The sequence below is a fragment of the Mustela putorius genome, unplaced genomic scaffold, assembly GCF_011764305.1.
Source record: "Mustela putorius furo isolate JIRA1106 unplaced genomic scaffold, ASM1176430v1.1 tig00000139_pilon_pilon_pilon, whole genome shotgun sequence".
Lineage (NCBI taxonomy): Eukaryota > Metazoa > Chordata > Mammalia > Carnivora > Mustelidae > Mustela > Mustela putorius.
Window position 1 is genome coordinate 11,441,414 of NW_025421293.1, and position 17,976 is coordinate 11,459,389.

The following is a 17,976-nucleotide window of genomic DNA, read 5'->3' on the forward strand; positions in this document are numbered from 1 at the left end:
GGATCTTACACACCCATACACACTACCTTTTCAATATACAGTTTTTTTTTAAATCTGTTTTTAAAGTTTTATTATTATGACTGTGGAAGTATTCACTGCTGGGGCAAGTAAGGTACTATGATAATGTCTCCTTTCTTGAATTTTCTGTCTTTCTTGGAGTTAACATTGGTTTCCCCCGTCTTTTCATTTACTTTTTCTTGTTTTTGTTGCTTTGTTTTTTGATGCTGTAGCTGACAAGTCTAAAACACTGTTCTCATCACAGTTTGCCTGTTGTCAAACCTGTCCATCAACACTCAGTTTGTTTTTTTCCCTTCCTTCTCCATGCCTGTGTATACCTTTCCACTTGGGAGTGCCCTTTGCCTTTGGACAAAGTTTGATCCTCTGTGTTCTAGATCCTGACTGCTTTTTCTGTCTTGGTTTACACACTCACACTTGGCTTATAGTTCCCTGGTTGAAAATTATTTCTCCACCAAGTTTCTCTTCAGTAATCCTGCCACAGATTCAACTGTCTCTTTCATTCAGACAGCACATTGAGTGCCTACTATGGGCCATGCCCTGGGAGAGTCACGGTGAACAGTGCAAGGCCCCTCCCCTTGTGGAGCTTAATACTAGTGGACAGTGTTCTCTCTTTAACTTCTTCACCCCTTAAATTCTGTTCCTCTGACATGTGCTCATTCTGAGGGTCTCCGCTTCCCAGACTCCCCAGATTTCTCTCCTGTGTACTTTAATGATCACCTCAGTCTCCTTATAGGTGACAGTGTCTGCATTTTTGGACCTGACCCTCACCAGGCTCCACAAAGGAGTCTGTGCCTCTTCTCAGCTTTAATTTCATCAGATGCCCATTGTAGTATTTCTAGGTCATGCCTTAAAGGAATTTTGGCCATTGTCAAGATATCCTAAGAATCTTAGCAAACTATATCCTTGGTTCTCAGAACCAGTACCTTGAGTGGGGATTTGATTTGTGAATGTGAGCAAGCTGGAGGGAGAAATACCAGATAAGTGAAAAAGGAAAAATTATCTTCGATATCTGTTGTTCCTGTGTTCCTCCTGGTCGGTTTTTTTTGAGTACTTTTTGATAGTTATCAGCCAGACCCTGAAAACAATGGCATCTGTAGAATACAGATTAGCTTCCTTCCAAAGAGCTTTCAGTCTATTTGAGAAGATTAAAGGGAAAAGAAAATTAAAGCAGTGTGATGAGTGTTACAAAAGAGTGAATAAATGTACATGAGAACACTAGGAAAGAAAGGGTGGATGTCATTTGAACAAAGTCTTAAGGGAAAGTTGTTTTCACTAGAGAAATCTTATGTGCAGAGGCCAAAAAAAAAGAAGTAACCACGTGCCTTTGAGCAAGTAGGTATGAATTTATAACTAGCAGTTCTTGAAAGGGAAGAACTCTGATTATAATTGTATTTGGTCTATTTAACTAGATCTTTAGTTAATATTAAGATAAGGGGTGGTTGTCGTAACTACTGAACTAAGATTTTGGAGTCTCCTTTACTTGGTCAGCCTCATTTGTTTTAAGATACAGTTTTCCTGACAAGGGCCAGTATGGACTTTTTTTCCTTCTAACTAGAAATAGTGTTTAAATGGGACCAAGGTAATGACCTCATTTCACCTCCAGACAAGAGGGTGGTGTGGTTGAAGACCCAGTGGGCTACCAGGTAAAAGTTCTGAACTGAGTTCACATTCCCATTTCATTCGTTACTTATAAATGACATCTACCCTTTAATCACCTCATTTGTAAATTTAAGTTATTTTAACCTGTCCTGCTTTTAGAAGATAGCCCTGGTTCAAGGATGGAGTGTTTACCTCTCAGTAAAACTGATAGAAATTAGTGGTCTTGCCGTGGAGTACAAACATGTCACTTTAAGACTGGTACCTAAGTGTTTGTGGGAACAGATATAGGGAGGATCAGGGAGATGGAGAAGTAGTAGGATGGCTTCTTCTGTCAGCCAGCCCTTGGTGGGTTTCCTGAACCGCTCCGTGAGGGCAAGGCGATGTCAGAGAGAGGAAGGAGCCTTAGTGCTGCGACTGGCCTGAGTTCATATTCTAGCTTTAATTAATTTGACTGGGGCAGTGTCCTTCTCGTAAGCCTCGCTTCCCTCTGCTGTGAAAGAAGCCCTCCCTCAGAGGGTTGTTGTGAGAATCCCATGACCTGAGGGGTGGCCACACCCACACAGGATGCTTCATTCCCAGAGGTGTGTAAGCCCATGGCGATTCCCTTGCTGTTCCCAAACTTAAGAACTTTGGGAAGGAGGGGATAGAAGGTAGATGAGGGTGCAAAGATGATCTGTCCCTCTTCTGTAGCTAAAACACTTGTTTTCTTTTTCTTTTCTTTTTTTAAAGATTTTATTTATTTGACAGAAAAATCACAAGTAGGCAGAGAGAGAGGAGGAAGCAGGCTCCCTGCAGAGCAGAGAGCCCGATGTGGGGCTCAATCCCAGGACCCTGGGATCACGACCCGAGCCAAAGGCAGAGGCCTTAACCCACTGAGCCACCCAGGCACCCCAACACTTGTTTTCTTTTGCTTTCATTTTATCAGCGGGGGACACAGCTGTTTTCCTAAGATAAACATTCAGAATGTGACTTACTGGCAACATTCCTGTAACACATAGATATCCCTGTAACCTTTTGTTATTCACTGAGAGTATGAAATGCAAACCCCACAGGTTGCCAAGGTTATACCCTGGGCTTTGGTCACCTTCTGTGGCCTCCAGAAGCCCATCCTCCAGCGGAGGGGCTGACATGAAACAGAATCAAATAAGTGTATCATTACTATTATCAGCATTTCAAAGAAAAAAGGTACTCAGAAAGAGTGTAGCCCGAGGACCTAGGGTGGACGGAGAGGCTCCAGGAAGGCCTCCCTGAGCAGGAGACATTCAACCACAGACCTGAGTATTGTCTAAGTAGGAGTTCAGTAAGTGGGGTTTGGGAGTGTCCTTTCCTGGAATGAGGGAATACTGTAGAAGAGCTAAGTTGGAGGGAAAGGGTCATTAATTCAGCCTTGGAAGCATTGAGTTGCCAGCCTGTTGAGTGAAGCTTGTGAGACATCCAAGTAGAGAGAATTCATTTGGGTGCTTGAATGGCCAGAAGAGGTGGGATCATGAGGGTCATTGGCACTTGCAGGGTGACCTCCCCAGCCTGGATGAGGTAGGCACAGGGAGAGAGCCGAGGCTGTCTGGAGGCCTCCAAACGTGTGAAGACCAAGCAGAGGGAGGGTGGCGAGGAGTGGGCAGAGGAGGCAGGAGGCCAGGCGCGGGGAGCAGTCCGTGTTACCAGTACTGCCGAGAGGCCAGGTGAGATGAGGACTAAAGCATAGGGGCTGGAGTTTGCCTCCTGTTACCAAGGAGATGAGCTAATGGAAAGATGGGCTTCGGTGCCTGACCAGAGGGAGCTGGGAAATGCACGCAGGGTGAGATGAGCAAACATGGGCAGGTGGCCTCTTCGGGCAGTTCCAGGTCGGGTGTTGTCGCTGGTACCTGAAAAGGGAAGGAGGCCAGGGAGGAGGGATTTGTGTTTTGTTTTGTTTTGTTTTTAAGATTTTTTATTTATTGGGGCGCCTGGATGGCTCAGTGGGTTAAAGCCTCTGCCTTCGGCTCGGGTCATGATCCCAGGGTCCTGGAATCGAGCCCCGCATCGGGCTCTCTGCTCAGCGGGGAGCCTGCTTTCTCCTCTCTCTCTCTGCCTGCCTCTCTGCCTACTTGTGATCTCTGTCTGTCAAATAAATAAATAAAATCTTTAAAATATATATATATTTATTTATTTATTTGACAGAGACAGCAAAAGAGGGAACACAAGCAGGGAGAGTGGGAGAGGGAGAAACAGGCTTCCCGCTGAGCAGGAAGCCCGATGCTGGGTTCGATCCCAGGACCCTGCGATCATGACCTGAGCTTAAGGCAAATGCTTAATGACTTAGCCACCCAGGTACACCCTCCCTTTTTTTTAAGGTGGCAAAGACTTGAGCATATTGAAATGTCAGGTGGAAAGATTTTTAAAAGAGGGAAGCTCAGAAGGAAAGGAATTATCACTGGCATAAAACTTTTGCCCTCCAGTGTGCTGTACAGAGAGGGGACACAGGTGAAGCCACAAGGAATATGGCAGTGTTGGTGGAAAGTGGACAAGAGAGTGTTGGCCAGAGGTGTGCCATTTAGGGTATGCCTGTAGAGTGTGACTCGCCAGCCATCTGTTAAGTGGCCCACCCTGCACACAGCCGAGACAGCTTGCCCACTTGCTGTTTTCTTATGTTGCTTTGTCAGTAAGCTTTGGTTCTGCCCTTGCAGCAGTTTGTGAAAGTCAGAAAGTGAAAATAATGAAAACACTCCCTGTTCATTTTGCTGCAGCCTGTTTCTGGTAAGCTGTGCAGGAGAGCTAGCTGAAACTGAGAGTCAGAATGAGATTTGGGGTTGCCGGGGTTGCCTGGGTTTCCCAGGGTTGCCTGGGTTTCCCATATTCTTGTGTCCCATGTACAGCAGTAACTTTTCTTTTTCTCAATTTTCAGGCCTTTTCTGATGCCATTAAAAAATGGCAGGAGCTATCACCAGAAACCAGTGGAAAAAGAAAAAAGAGAAAAGAAATGAATCAGTACTCTTACATAGATTTCAAGTTTGAACAAGGTAATAGCCAACCCTGAATTTTGCCAACTGTGTGAAGCAGCTCTGTGGAGCCCTCTGCTTCCCACACAGCCCATAAAGACTGCGGTGGTATAGCCACCCTGCCAGGCTAGCCCAAGGACTGGCTGCATGGCCTTCTCTGGTGACGCAGCCATATGTTTAAGAAGGGCTGTGGTTGCCACCCTCCTTCTTTCTGCCTAGGGTACACTGTGACTGGAACATCGTGTACAGTGGCAAAGAACTCACGTGTGGGAAAGTGGGGACACTCTCAAACTGGGGGGAGTGGGAGGCTGATCTTGAAGGTTTGATAAGAATTAGCTTTATCTTTAGGAAAATTACCTAGGCCAGAGATTGACTGCTCCCTGCAGAGGGACCACTTGTGCACCTGAGGGAGTGGCTTCTGCACAGGAGAAACCAGCAGCTCCTAAACAGCCACTAGTGTGCTGAACATTGTGTTATTGATGACGTAACTGCCGAGAGCCCTTCCAGAGATGTTACCTTGGGTCTAATCCCCACCCCCAGGGTAAACGTGTTAAATTATACATCAAATCTGATATGAGTTGCTTGTGTCTGAGAAAATAGCCCACTGTCTGTCACTTCTATAGATTGTGTCATAAACAGTAATATTTTCCTTTTGTTTTCTCTTATGTGTCTTTCTCTTAAATCAGTACTTAGTTATGTAACTTGATTTCAGATCTAAATGGAAAATCTCTGAGCTAACTGTGGAGTTAGAAAGTTCTGGGGGTTCTGAGCTCCTCAGGATCTAAAATGAAACCCCTGGGCTCTGACTCCTGAGGTCCCCAAGCTAGTCTGTGGTGCAGCAGCTCTTACAGGTCTGCCAGAGAACGGGAAAGTGAGGGCAGTGTGTAGGTGGTTCTTCATTCATCTAAATTTATCCGGTTTAGACTCGGCATCCCAAATACATAGCTGTTCCATATTTGTTTCTGTCAGTGATAGAGAATAGAAAGTACCACTTTGCAAAATGGTTCACTCCCTTGTTGGTCACCTCTATCTTTTAGAAAATTCTTTTCTATCAGGTCAAAATGTACCTTCCCAAAATTTCGTGCCATGGATGTAGTTCTTGTCTCTGAAAAGACTTGGAATCTGTCTGTTGCTCCTTTGTCTTTCTGAGTGCCTTTCTCTGTGTGTCTCCTCTAGCTTGTCAGAATCTTTGAAAGTCTGGGTGGGCAGGGTACTCCAGATGAGTCTGCTGTGTGGAGAAAACTCTCAGCATTAATATTAACAGCTAACAGATACATTTAACCTTCCTTGACAGCAGTTTACAAGTATAGATCATCTCAGAGTCCTCCATTTGCTCCAGGAATCTAATTTTTCACCTCTTCGGCCATTTTTCCATCCAAGCACCACCGTTTGGGTTACATGTTGCTTGGCTCAAAGAGGGAGTCAGGATTCTCCCTCCACAGTCCTTTCAATGGTTTCATGAACTGACCAGTAGACCGTATTCTCATGAAGAGTCTGGGTAGAATCTGGATCTAAACTGAACATCAATAAAAAATGCAACATACTATCTCTCAAAACTGACCAAGAAAAAAGACACAAATTACCAGTATCAGGATTTTTCACCCCTTACAGGGCCTCTCACCATAGACCCTACAAACAGCCAATGCAGAATACTGTGAACAACTTTACACCCATGAATCTGGCAGCTTAAATGAAATGGACCAGTTCCTCAAAAAACAAAATATCAAGACTTACCCATATTTAAATAGATAATTTAGATAGCCCTGTAGCTCTCAAGGAAACTGAATTAATAATTTTAAGTCTCCCAAAAAAGAAATCTCCAGCCTCATTTGGTTTCACTGGAAAAGTCTTCTAAAAAAGTTTAGAAGAATTGGACACCTGGGTGGCTCAGTGGGCTAAAGCCTCTGCCTTTGGCTCAGGTCGTGATCCCAGGGTCCGGGGATCTAGCCCCACATCGGGCTCTCTGCTCAACAGGGAGCCTGCTTCCTCCTCTTTCTCTGCCTGCTTCTCTGCCTGCTTGTGATCACTGTCTGTCAAATAAATAAATAAAATCTTTAAAAAAAAAAAAAAAGTTTAGAAGAATTAATACTAGTTCTGCATAGTAGCTTCTAGAAAATAAAAGAGTAGGAAGCACTTTCCAATTCATTTTATGCAGTCAGTATTAACCCAGATAACAAAAGCCAACAAAGACAGCACAGAAAACTATAGACCAATATCCCTCATGAATAGGCATGCAAAAACCTTTAACAAAATACCAGCAAATAGGAATTAGCGATATATAAGAGGATTATGTGCCATGACTAAGTCAGGTGTATTCCAGGGGTATAAGGCTCATTTAGTATTTTGAAAAGCAGTCAGTATAATCCACCATATTAACAGGTTAAAGAAGGAAAATTTCATGACCATGTTAAATGATACAGAAAAGTCATTTAACAGTATTTAACACCTAATCATGATTAAAACTCAGGAAATTAGGAACTTGAGAAGAGCTTCTTCAACTTGATAACATCTTTAAGAAAATCTAAAGCTAATGTTATATTTAATGGTGAATCCTTTTCCCCTTAGTCAGTAGTGGGGGAAGGATGCCATCTGTTTACTGCTGTTCAACATGAATTGGAAGTTATAGCCAATGACGAAACTCCAAGGAATCTACCAAAAATACATCTTCCACAATCATTAAATAAGTTCAGTGTCATTGCAAGGTACAAGGTCAATCTGGAAAAACTGATATTTCTACATACTGGTAATCAGCATGTGGAAATCGCAGTACAATACTATTTAAAATTACTGCCTCTCCCATTATTTAATGTTTGGTTTAAAGCTAACAAAACATGTATAAGACTTGTGATTTAAAAAAACAAAAAACTGGAAAACACTGAAGAAAGAAACCAAAGGTAGATGTCAGTGGAGACCTGTTTTGTGATCATGGACAGGAAAATCCAGCATTGTAAGGATGTCAGTCCTCCCCAAATTGATTCATAGTTCCCAGCAAAACTTTCTGGTGGCTATAGGAAAGTTTATCCTAGAATTCTTATGGAAAGGCAAGGTACTGGACTAGCCAAAATTTTTGAAGAGAGTAAGTGGGTGAAGTGTCAGGAACCTAATAGAGTAAATCTTGAGAAAGCCAAAAGGAAGAGACTATGAAGAAGAGACTTTAGAGAGTGAGTAGATTATCTGGGTAGAACAGACAGTTTTCTAGAAAACATAAATTACCAAATGCACAGAAATAAAAAAGCTGAATAGGCCAGTAGCGTTGTCTGATATTTATCATTCTGTTATCTTTTACTCTAAATATTTGTTACTTATTGTAGATTTAGGTGCTGCTCTTCCAGCTTTTCTGTAATGAAGGTTTTCAAAGTAAAAAGTTTAAAAAAACATTCATCAGACACATGTTGCCTTACCAGAATGGCTACGATTACAAACTGCCAGTTACAGGTGATAGGGACATGGTATGACACACTGCCAGTGGAGGGAGCGTGTAAATTGACACAACTGCTTTGGAAACCTGGCACTATTTTCTGACGCTGTGAATATGCCTATCTCTGATCCAGCGTTCCCACTCCCTTATGTGTGCTCTGCTGAATTGCAGACACATTCAACAGCCCTGTTCACAGTAACCCAGAACTGTAAACCCAGCTGTCTTTAGTAGAATGAATAATGCTATGTGGTATATTCACACGGTGCCATACTGCCAGGATAGGAGGGACCTTCCATTTGGAGCGTAACAAGAAAGAAGAAAATGAAAGTCAAAATATATGCATGATAAGTTAGGGAATGGTAAGGGGCTGAATTTTCCTGAACATAGACTACATTATTGGAGTCAGAAATGTACTGTTGGGGGATACGTGGGGGACTGAGCCACAGGAGCCTGGAAGGGACACCCTGGATTCCTCACAACAGTTGTCTGCATGATTTTGCATTGTCATATGCCTCCTAGGTGACATAAAAATAGAAAAGAGGATGTTCTTTCTGGAAAATAAGCGGCGACATTGTAGGTCCTACGACCGACGTGCCCTTCTTCCGGCTGTGCAGCAAGAGCAGGAGTTCTATGAGCAGAAAATCAAAGAAATGGCAGAGGTAGGAGGATGGGTTTGGGTTGTGTTTCTGACATTCTGGTTTGCTCTTAGGGCTTAGTATAAAACTATCCTTGAAGATTTCTGTTGTCTTTGAAGCAATTGGTTTAAATAAACTAATAAACTTAAAAAAAAAAACTGGGTTTTGTAAGGATATTGACTAAAGGTCACCATTTTATAAATTAGATGCATGTTAAGAATTTAATTTGGAGCTTGGTGAGCATGTGTATTTCACCTCCCTCAGCCTTTAGTAATGGAGAACAACCAGAGAGAGAGCCTACGAAGCTCTTCAGTTCTTCCAAATAAACTGTCAAGTGTGCAGGGCGACCTGATAGATACACTGATGGTAGATATACTGGTGGTTTACTACGTATTTACTATGTGTTTACTACGTATTAATACGTATTTAACCCACTGAGCTACCCAGGCGCCCCTGCACTCAACGTTTAAAAAAGAAGTCTGTGAGGGGCACCTGGGTGGCTCAGTGGGTTAAGCCTCTGCCTTCGGCTTGGGTAATGATCTCAGGGTCCTGGAATCGAGCCCCACATCAGGCTCTCTGCTCAGCAAGGAGCCTGCTCTCTCTTTTCTCTCTGCCTGCCTCTCGCCTACTTGTGATCTCTGTCAAATTAAAAAGAAAAATAATCTAAAAAAGAAGTCCATGTTACCTAAAAATGCCTTTGATGAGGGGCGCCTGGGTAGCTCAGTCCCTTAAGCCTGTCTCACACTGTGATCTCAGGTCTTGAGTGTGAGCCCCGCCTCCCCCTCTGCACTGGGCATGGGCCCTGCTTGAAACTGTCTCCTCTCCCTCCTTCCCCTCACTGCATGTGTGTGCGTGTGCGCTCACTCGCTTGCTTTCAAAAAAATAAGTAATAAGGGATGCCTGGGTAGCTCAGTCGGTTAAACTGCTGCCTTCAACTCAGGCCATGATCCCAGGGTCCTGGGATCGAGTCCTGGATTGGGCTCCCTGCTCAGCAGGGAGCCTGTTTCTCCCTCTCCTGTCTGCAGCTCCCCCTGCTTTTGTGCTTTCTCTCTCTCTCTGTCAAATCAATAAATAAAAATCTTTAAAAAAATAAAAATTAAAATAAAACTGCTTTGTGTGCCATTGTTTGCAGTAGCGGTGTGGATTTGGTTATTCTCCTTGATGGACGTCCAGGGTGGTTCCATTGTTTTTGCTATTAGAAATAGTGCCATGGTGAATAACCCTGAGCATCCCGTATTTCCTACTTCTGCCCCCTAGTATCTTTGGGATACATCCCTAGAAGTGCCTCAGGTGAATCAAAGTACCTAAATATGTAGGTAATGTGTTACATAGTGCCAGGTCTCGTCCATAGCGCTTGCATTGGTTTGCATTCTGAGCAGTGTGCAGCAGTGCACGGGTCACCCGCCTCACCGACAAAAGATGTTGTTAAACTTGTTTTTTACCGTTTGGTTTATTGTTTGCTTGTGCTATTCTTTGCTATTCAAAAGTGTTTCTATATACTTTTCACTTATTCCTTCTGCGGTTTGAGTGAGATTCAAGAAAGCTTCTCTTATATTTTCTAGTATTTGCTTGGTTTCCTGTTTTATATTTAGCTTTCTCATGGATTTTAAATTTACTCTGAGGTAGCTTTTTAAACTACTAAACTGTAACTGAAGAGATCATTATTCATAATTGAGTTCTTTTACGTCCATGGAAATAAATGCTAAATGTTTGTGTTAACTTTGGTAACTTTGTATCTGCTTGTATTACTTTTATTCTTCAGCATGAAGACTTTTTGCTTGCCCTCCAGATGAATGAAGAGCAGTATCAAAAGGTAGTTTGAAATTGCACTAATTCACTTATTCTGGGTATTTACATGACCTGTTTCCTTTATCACATTTCCTGGTGGCAAATTGGTGTCCGTTTGACTCCCTGTTCATCTGCTGGGCTTATGGTTTAGCCAACTTACTGTGGATGCTTGAACCATCATGGGTGCTCCTGATCCCAGACTGGATCAGAATTGAAGCACAGATGACGACATAGTTGTCGCTCTTAAAAAAAAAAAAAAAAAAAAAAAAATCAAAAAGCATTTCCTAGAATCCATCAAATAGACTTTTAGAGGAAAATTCAGAATTCTGTTCTCAAAAAGTTAGAAGGAAAAGATGTCGTGTTTAACCTCAGGACCAAGTGGCTCTTCTCCATGCTCTGCCATCCTTACCTTGCAGCCTTTTCTAGGTGGGGATGGCCTGGGGGCTGGGTCTGGCTCTGCCAGTGGGAAGAGCAGGTTTGCTGGTGTTCACAGTACGGGGGGTTGCTGCTCTAGCTGGCTTTGTAGTCTAGTGAGATACAGTGTGGGTTGAGACACAACCCCCTTACACACCTGTTTTCTAACAGGGAGAACAAAGTCCAACATCAGAGCCTTTTTGGGATGACATCCTTTATGCCACTTCCTGACTCTCAGTCCTATTACCATCTGAGTATAGATGTGATAGTTCTGCTGACACCATAGAGCTCATGATAAAATCACTTTATACAAAGGATGACTCCAAAGAATAAAAACCCATGAAAATTCTCACTGTCTTTAGTTATGTATTGGTATTTGTACTAGCACCTCAAGCTAGATTTACAGAGCCGAAAACAGCTCTTCGTTGTCTTAGGGCTTCTAGAGGTGACTTCTGACCTCAGCATGTGTTTGGAAATGGGGGAATATGAAATCTAGCTGCTCCTCTGCTTCGGTGCTTAGCATCTCATGTGTCTCCGACGGCCCACAGGACGGCCAGCTGATTGAGTGCCGCTGCTGCTACGGGGAGTTTCCATTCGAGGAGCTCACTCAGTGTGCGGATGCTCACTTGTTCTGCAAAGAATGTCTCATCAGATACGCCCAAGAAGCAGTCTTTGGATCTGGAAAGGTAAGATTCAACGGAATATGTCCGCACACACAGGAAATGTTTACAGAGTCTGAGACATCTATAGACGAGTGTAAATGCCTCGTGGAATTGCCCTTTCTGGGGTGAGGTAGAGCTTTTGAGACATGCTGGTAAGTGTGTGATTCCTAGACAATGCCTGGCTAGTGTGATTCTGTTGGTTGTAAAGCAGAGCAGATTTCTTCTTGGAATGGCACTGTTCCTCTGTGCCCCCATGCCTACTCCAGGAGCACCACAACTTCTTCACTCATTGAATCTTTTTTTTTTAAGATTTTATTTATGTATTTGACAGAGATCACAAGTAGGCAGAGAGGCAGGCAGAGAGAGGAGGAAGCAGGCTCTCTGCTGAGCAGAGAGCCCGACGTGGGGCTCGATCCCAGGACCCTGAGGTCATGACCTGAGCCAAAGGCAGAGGCTTAACCCATTGAGCCACCCAGGAGCCCCCCCTTATCGAACCTTTTTGTAATAAAAATGAGATCCTTACAGCTGTTTGAATGAGAATGCATTGTTGGGCTTTTTGTACACAAAATTTTTGAAGGATTTTATAGTTGTAGTTAAATGAATAACTATTGGGATGCCTGGCTGGTTCAGTCAGAATAGCATGTGACTCTTCATTTGGGGGTCATGAGTTCAAGCCCTACGTTGAGTGTAGGGACTACTTAAAAGTAAATAAGTGAACTTTAAAAATAGACCAAAAAAGAACTAAAAGCTTTTAAAAAAGTAACTGTCGAAGATCATATTTCTCTGTCTGAAGTTAGTGTCTATTGATACCAGCATAATATAATACAAAAAGGTAGGGGGGGTTGTTTTTTTTTTTAAGATTTTTTTTTTTTTTTTTATGTATTTATTTGACAGAGAGAAATCACAAGTAGATGGAGAGGCAGGCAGAGAGAGAGAGGGAAGCAGGCTCCCCGCTGAGCAGAGAGCCCGATGCGGGACTCAATCCCAGGACCCTGAGACCACGACCCAAGCCGGTGTTTTGTTTTGTCTTAAAGAATGCTAAAAACCGGGGCGCCTGGGTGGCTCAGTGGGTTAAGCCGCTGCCTTCGGCTCAGGTCGTGATCTCAGAGTCCTGGGATCGAGCCCCGTATCAGGCTCTCTGCTCAGTGGGGAGCCTGCTTCCTCCTCTCTCTCTCTGCCTACTTGTGATCTCTCTCTGTCAAGTAAATAAATAAAATCTTTAAAAAATAATAATAAATAATTTTTAAAAAATGAATGCTAAAAACCGGGATGTCTGGGTGGCTCAGTTGGTTAAGCAGCTGCCTTCGGCTCAGGTCATGATCCCAGCGTCCTGGGATCGAGTCCCACATTGGGCTCCTTGCTCACCAGGGAGCCTGCTTCTCCCTCTGCCTCTGCCTGCCATTCTGTCTGCCTGTGCTCGCTCGCTCTCTCTCTCTCTGATAAATAAATAAAATCTTAAAAAAAAAAAAAAAAAGAAGGAAAAAAAGAATGCTAAAAACCAGAATTACTCTTCATAAATAACTGACCAGTAATCATTCAACATCAGTTATTCTAAAGTCAGTTGCAGTTTTAGTGAAGATTGGAGTAACCATTATGAGCAGAATAATTGTCCCCCAGAGATGTCCCCATCCTCATCCCAGAACCTGTGGTTAGTTACCTTACATGACAGAGGAGAATTAATTAAGGTTGCTAGTCGGGTAGCCTTGAAACGGGGAGAGTATCCTGGATTATCTAGGTGGCCCAATGTAATCACAAGCATCCTTAAAAATGGATGAGAGAGGCAGAAGAGGAAGTGAGACTGATGTGGCTTGGGAAGGACATCTGCTGATGGCTTTTGAAGATGACGGCCAGCGCCCACTGGGGCAGCTGTCTTGGAGGCTGTCTTCCTTTTTCTTGGAAGAGTTAGTCCCTTGACTCTATCTGATGGGGTTAGGATCAAGATAGAGGCTTCTTAAACAATCCCCTTGGTTTTAGTCTGTGTTCCTGTCCCCTCTTCTATCACTCGCCTTCTGCCTTCCTTGAGATCTAGACATCCAGCCTTTTTAGAGTCTCTGGAGAAAATCAACTCACTTCTCACAAAAACCACCTTTTCAGACCTTCCTTCCTTGTTGCTCTGCATCTTGCTGTGGTTCGGACTGATAGAAGCGCTCTGGTGCTTTATCATAGATGGACTTTGTGGGGTTTTATCATGGTTTCCTTGTTTTGAGCATGGCCTCTTTCTTAACCACTGTTTGTCTGCTTCCTGTTGAGGGATGCATTAAACCCCTGAGACACTTGTTTTTCTAAAAATTTGGTTGAGTTTTTTTTCTTTCCTTCTTTCTTTTTTAATTTAATTTTACCTTTTTTTTTTTTTTTTTTTTTTTTTGCCTCCTGCCCTTATAATTCCAGTCAGAACTCAGCTGCATGGAAGGCAGTTGCACATGTTCGTTCCCAACCAGTGAGCTGGAGAAGGTGCTTCCCCAGACCATCCTGTATAAATACTACGAGCGGAAAGCCGAAGAAGAAGTTGCTGCAGCTTACGCCGATGAGCTTGTCAGGTGAGTTCTCAGAATTGGAGAGTGTCGTCTGTCTCATTCTCCATTATGAAGACTGCCTGAACACTTTCATTAGACAGTGACAATCTCTAACAAAGCTGGATTTTCCAGGTCTTCTGGTCTTCTGAAGAATAAGGGGATAATTTTATTAATGGGAAAATCCACATTTCACATTTTTACTCACATTCCTTGGTACCTCTTAATCACTTGGCTTATAGGTACAGTCATTACACATTGGGTTGGAGGATGGAGGAAGGGTGACATGGGCAAGAAGTTCTCACAGAGTTAGGGCTCTATGTTGATTGAGCGGTTTGCACTGAGGCAGGACCCAAAATGGCACCTGCATTTCCTGGTAAGAGCCAGCACAAAGGAGAGCCTCAGTCTGTGTTTTATTTTATTTTATGTGTTTATTTTATTTTATTTTATTAAAGATTTTATTTATTTATTTGACAGTCAGAGATCACAAGTAGGCAGAGAGGCAGGCAGAGAGAGGAGGAAGCAGGCTCCCTGCTGAGCAGAGAGCCCAATGTGGGACTTGATCCCAGAACCTTGGGATCATGACCTGAGCCGAAAGCAGAGGCTTTAACCCACTGAGCCACTCAGGTGCCCCTAAACTCTACTTTAAAAAAGAAGTAAGAACAACAACAAAAACCAACAAAAAATAAAACTCTATGTTATTATGAACATGAAATCAATTTAATATTCTGAGTAATATTCCTTCTGCTGTTTTGATTGTAGGTGCCCCTCCTGCAGCTTTCCTGCTCTGTTGGACAGTGATGTGAAGAGGTTCAGTTGTCCCAATCCTCGCTGCCGGAAGGTAGGGAAGCATATTTTTTCTAGATTCGTTTTCTAGATTTTGATGTTACAGACTACACTGATGGCCAGGTAACTGCTGGTTATCTGCCTTTTGACCTGTGAGAAGGATTTGTGTGCTCTCCTTTTCATGAAAGCAAATGAAGTTAGGTACTTAGTGAATCATGGTTGACATGGTTGCAGAAATAGGGGCCAACCGTGGAATTCCAGTCACCTGTTGGAGGCCTTCTTGTGAGGGCATATGTTGTGATGTAAAATGTGAAGGGATAAAGGCCTGGGCATCATGATGGCATTTCTGTCGCATCTAGTAGATTATTCACTAACTGTTCTTATAAGAATTGATTGTGTTGGGTGCCAAAGCCATCCAGTCATCTTGCTACTGAAAATCTTCTTTGTAACTAGACTGCACTGTGAGCTAAGAACATCTTCAAATGTGTCAGCTATTTAGAAGCCACTAAGAGTTTTTAAATGCCTAGCATCAACCTCAACAAGTATGTTTTAAGTCATTTTCCTAAAATAGCATGACCAGGGTGCCTGGGTGGCTCAGTAGGTGAAGCGTCTGCCTTTGGCTCAGGTTGTGATCTCAGGGTCCTGGGATTGAGCCCTGTGTCATCGGGCTCCCTGCTCAGCAGGGCATCTGCTTCTCTCTCCCTCAAGCCCCCTTCCTGCCTGTGCTCATGCGCTCTCTCAAATAAATAAATAAGATCTTTAAAAGAAAATATCATGGGGCGCCTGGGTGGCTCAGTGGGTTAAGCCGCTGCCTTCGGCTCGGGTCATGATCTCAGGGTCCTGGGATCGAGCCCCGCATCGGGCTCTCTGCTCAGCGGGGAGCCTGCTTCCCTCTCTCTCTCTCTGCCTGCCTCTCCGTCTACTTGTGATTTCTCTCTGTCAAATAAATAAAATCTTTATAAATAAATAAATAAATAAAATAAAAAAATAAAATATCATGGCCAGAGTTGAACATTATAATATCTCTGCCTTGTTGCAGGAGTGAAGAAATGAAAGTAGTCATTGGGAAAGGAGGAAGAAACCAAACTAATGGACTAAATTTTATTCCTTTTGTTTTCAGCATTCACATTTCTTTGTAAAACCTGAGTATATTCTTAGAACTTACGTGTCCCACCCTAAGGCTTTTGCTGTAACAATTGTCCCAACAGTATCTGGCTTTTGGAACTAAGTGGAGCCCCTGACTGCCATGTGTGCCCCCCGAGCGCCCAGCACTGGAATGCCTGGGGAGGCAATAGCCAAGGAAGGGAACAAAGCGGAGAGTGGGGGAAAAGTAGAGATGCTGGAATGTTGTAGGTCTGAAGATCAGTAGTCCTGAAGGCTCACAAGCTGGTGAGGCCAGGTTATGCAGGTCTTGAACACCAGTCTGAGGTGGCAGAGGGTGGACGACAGGGGGACTGAGATACCAGGGAGAGTTCCTTGGCTGCTGGAGGCCAGGTCAGAGACCCCCGTCACTGCCACCTCCTGTGGAGTCTCCAGGAATTGCTAAGATGGAGCTGGGAACTACATTTCCTCTGAGAATTCCAGATTAGACTCCCAATAAAACTGCTCATAGACAGTTTGGAAGGCCAAAGAGAAGGTGAGGTCAGTATTCTCCGGAAACAGTAACAGGCAGTCATATGGGCATATGTGAGTCTGAAACAGTGTCCTGTTAGTGTCTTCAGAACATCAACCTGTGAAGTCAGTGAAAGTGTCTGAAGTAGAAACATCAAATATTCAGCTTCCTCTCCGTGAAAGGGATATACATATCTTCTTGAACTTGGAGGTGGCCATGTAGCTTCTTTTGGTCAGTGAAATGTCTGTGGATGAAGTCAGTCACTTGGAGAAGAAGTGGTAAAAACCTGATTTGGGGTGATGTCAACAAGTAAGCAGCCCCAGACCTTCATTCCCCAGCCCCCTACAGATACACTGATCAATAGTACACAGACCAGCTCCCTTTATGAGAAACTTAGAAACCAATTAAGAGGCTCTTGCATTCCAGACATTGCAAAGCTGGCTCCCTTGAAGCCTGTAGGAAAATTCATGAAACTCACTTGCCAGAGATGCTCCCATCTGCACATGCAGGAAACCCCTAAATCCTAGCTTCCCCCCAGAGGGAGGGAGAGGGAAGACTTGAACATAATCTAGCATTCCGACTTCTTGAGCAGCTACCCAAGGGGCTGGCTTTGGTCTTTCCTGACACTAAGCATTGACAGGGTGGGGCACCAGGTTGGAGATTGCTGAGAACAAAGGCAGCATTTTATTTATTTACTTATTTAAGTAAGTTCTATACCCAACATGGGGCTTGAACTCAAGACCCAGAGATTCAAGGGTCACATGTTCTACTGACTGAGGTGCCAGGTGCCCCCAAAGGCAACATTTTAAGCTGACATACACTTGCTCACCACTGCCCTTCCCCTCAGTTTAGTGTGGAAAGAATTGGAGAAAATCCCCAACTCCTTGCTTCTGCCTAAGGAGGGTAAGAGTTGAAGCATAGGTCCGGTGTTCTGACTTTGGGAGTACTGCCTAAAGGGCTGGTTATTGTCTCACCTGACTCACTGCACTGACAGGACCCGGCAGACCCCAGATGCCGGGAACACTAGAGCTGGGAGGCTCGCTGCTGCCCCGGAGGACCCACGGTTCAGACAGAGACAGCGGTTGATATGGTTTGGCAGCTTCTCCTTTGAAGAAGGGAAGAGTGGAGCATGCACCCAGCGTTCTAGCTTCTTGGGGGAAGAGGTTTTTGAAGGGACTGGTTTCTCTTGCCCGCCTCAGCACTGATGAGACCCACCATGCTGTAGATAACTGGGGGCTGCTAAGAACAAAAAGAAGGTGGACTGCTTATAGCAGTCCTGCAGTACTGTAGGCAGACACCAGAGATTTATAAATATTTATAAAAGATTTATAAAAGAGATTTATAAGCTCCTGAAAATAAGCCAGCAAAACTTCTTAATTGGGAATTTACATTTGTTAAGTCCAAAGAAGACACTTCCAAAGGTTCCCAGAATCTATAGCTAGGTTGACTGGTAAAGGTCTTTCCCTTTGCAAAGCCAGGGACCGTTTCTTCAAATGTGTGGATCCTGCCACAGAGCAACAAGGCACAGGAAGAAATACAATCCAACCAAAGGAACAGAG

General features: G+C 43.7%; 1 protein-coding gene across 6 annotated transcripts in view; it reads left to right on the forward strand.

Annotated features, from left to right (window-relative positions):
* The window catches only part of RNF216 (ring finger protein 216), a 143,128-nt gene that overhangs the window by 43,831 nt on the left and 81,321 nt on the right, over positions 1-17,976 (forward strand). For all 6 annotated transcript variants that reach the window (XM_045075145.1, XM_045075146.1, XM_004775008.3 and 3 more), the window contains 6 exons: positions 4,499-4,613; positions 8,530-8,669; positions 10,408-10,458; positions 11,396-11,533; positions 13,898-14,046; positions 14,782-14,860. In XM_045075145.1, the coding sequence (XP_044931080.1) occupies positions 4,499-4,613; positions 8,530-8,669; positions 10,408-10,458; positions 11,396-11,533; positions 13,898-14,046; positions 14,782-14,860 (672 nt within the window). The remainder of the gene's footprint in view (positions 1-4,498; positions 4,614-8,529; positions 8,670-10,407; positions 10,459-11,395; positions 11,534-13,897; positions 14,047-14,781; positions 14,861-17,976) is intronic.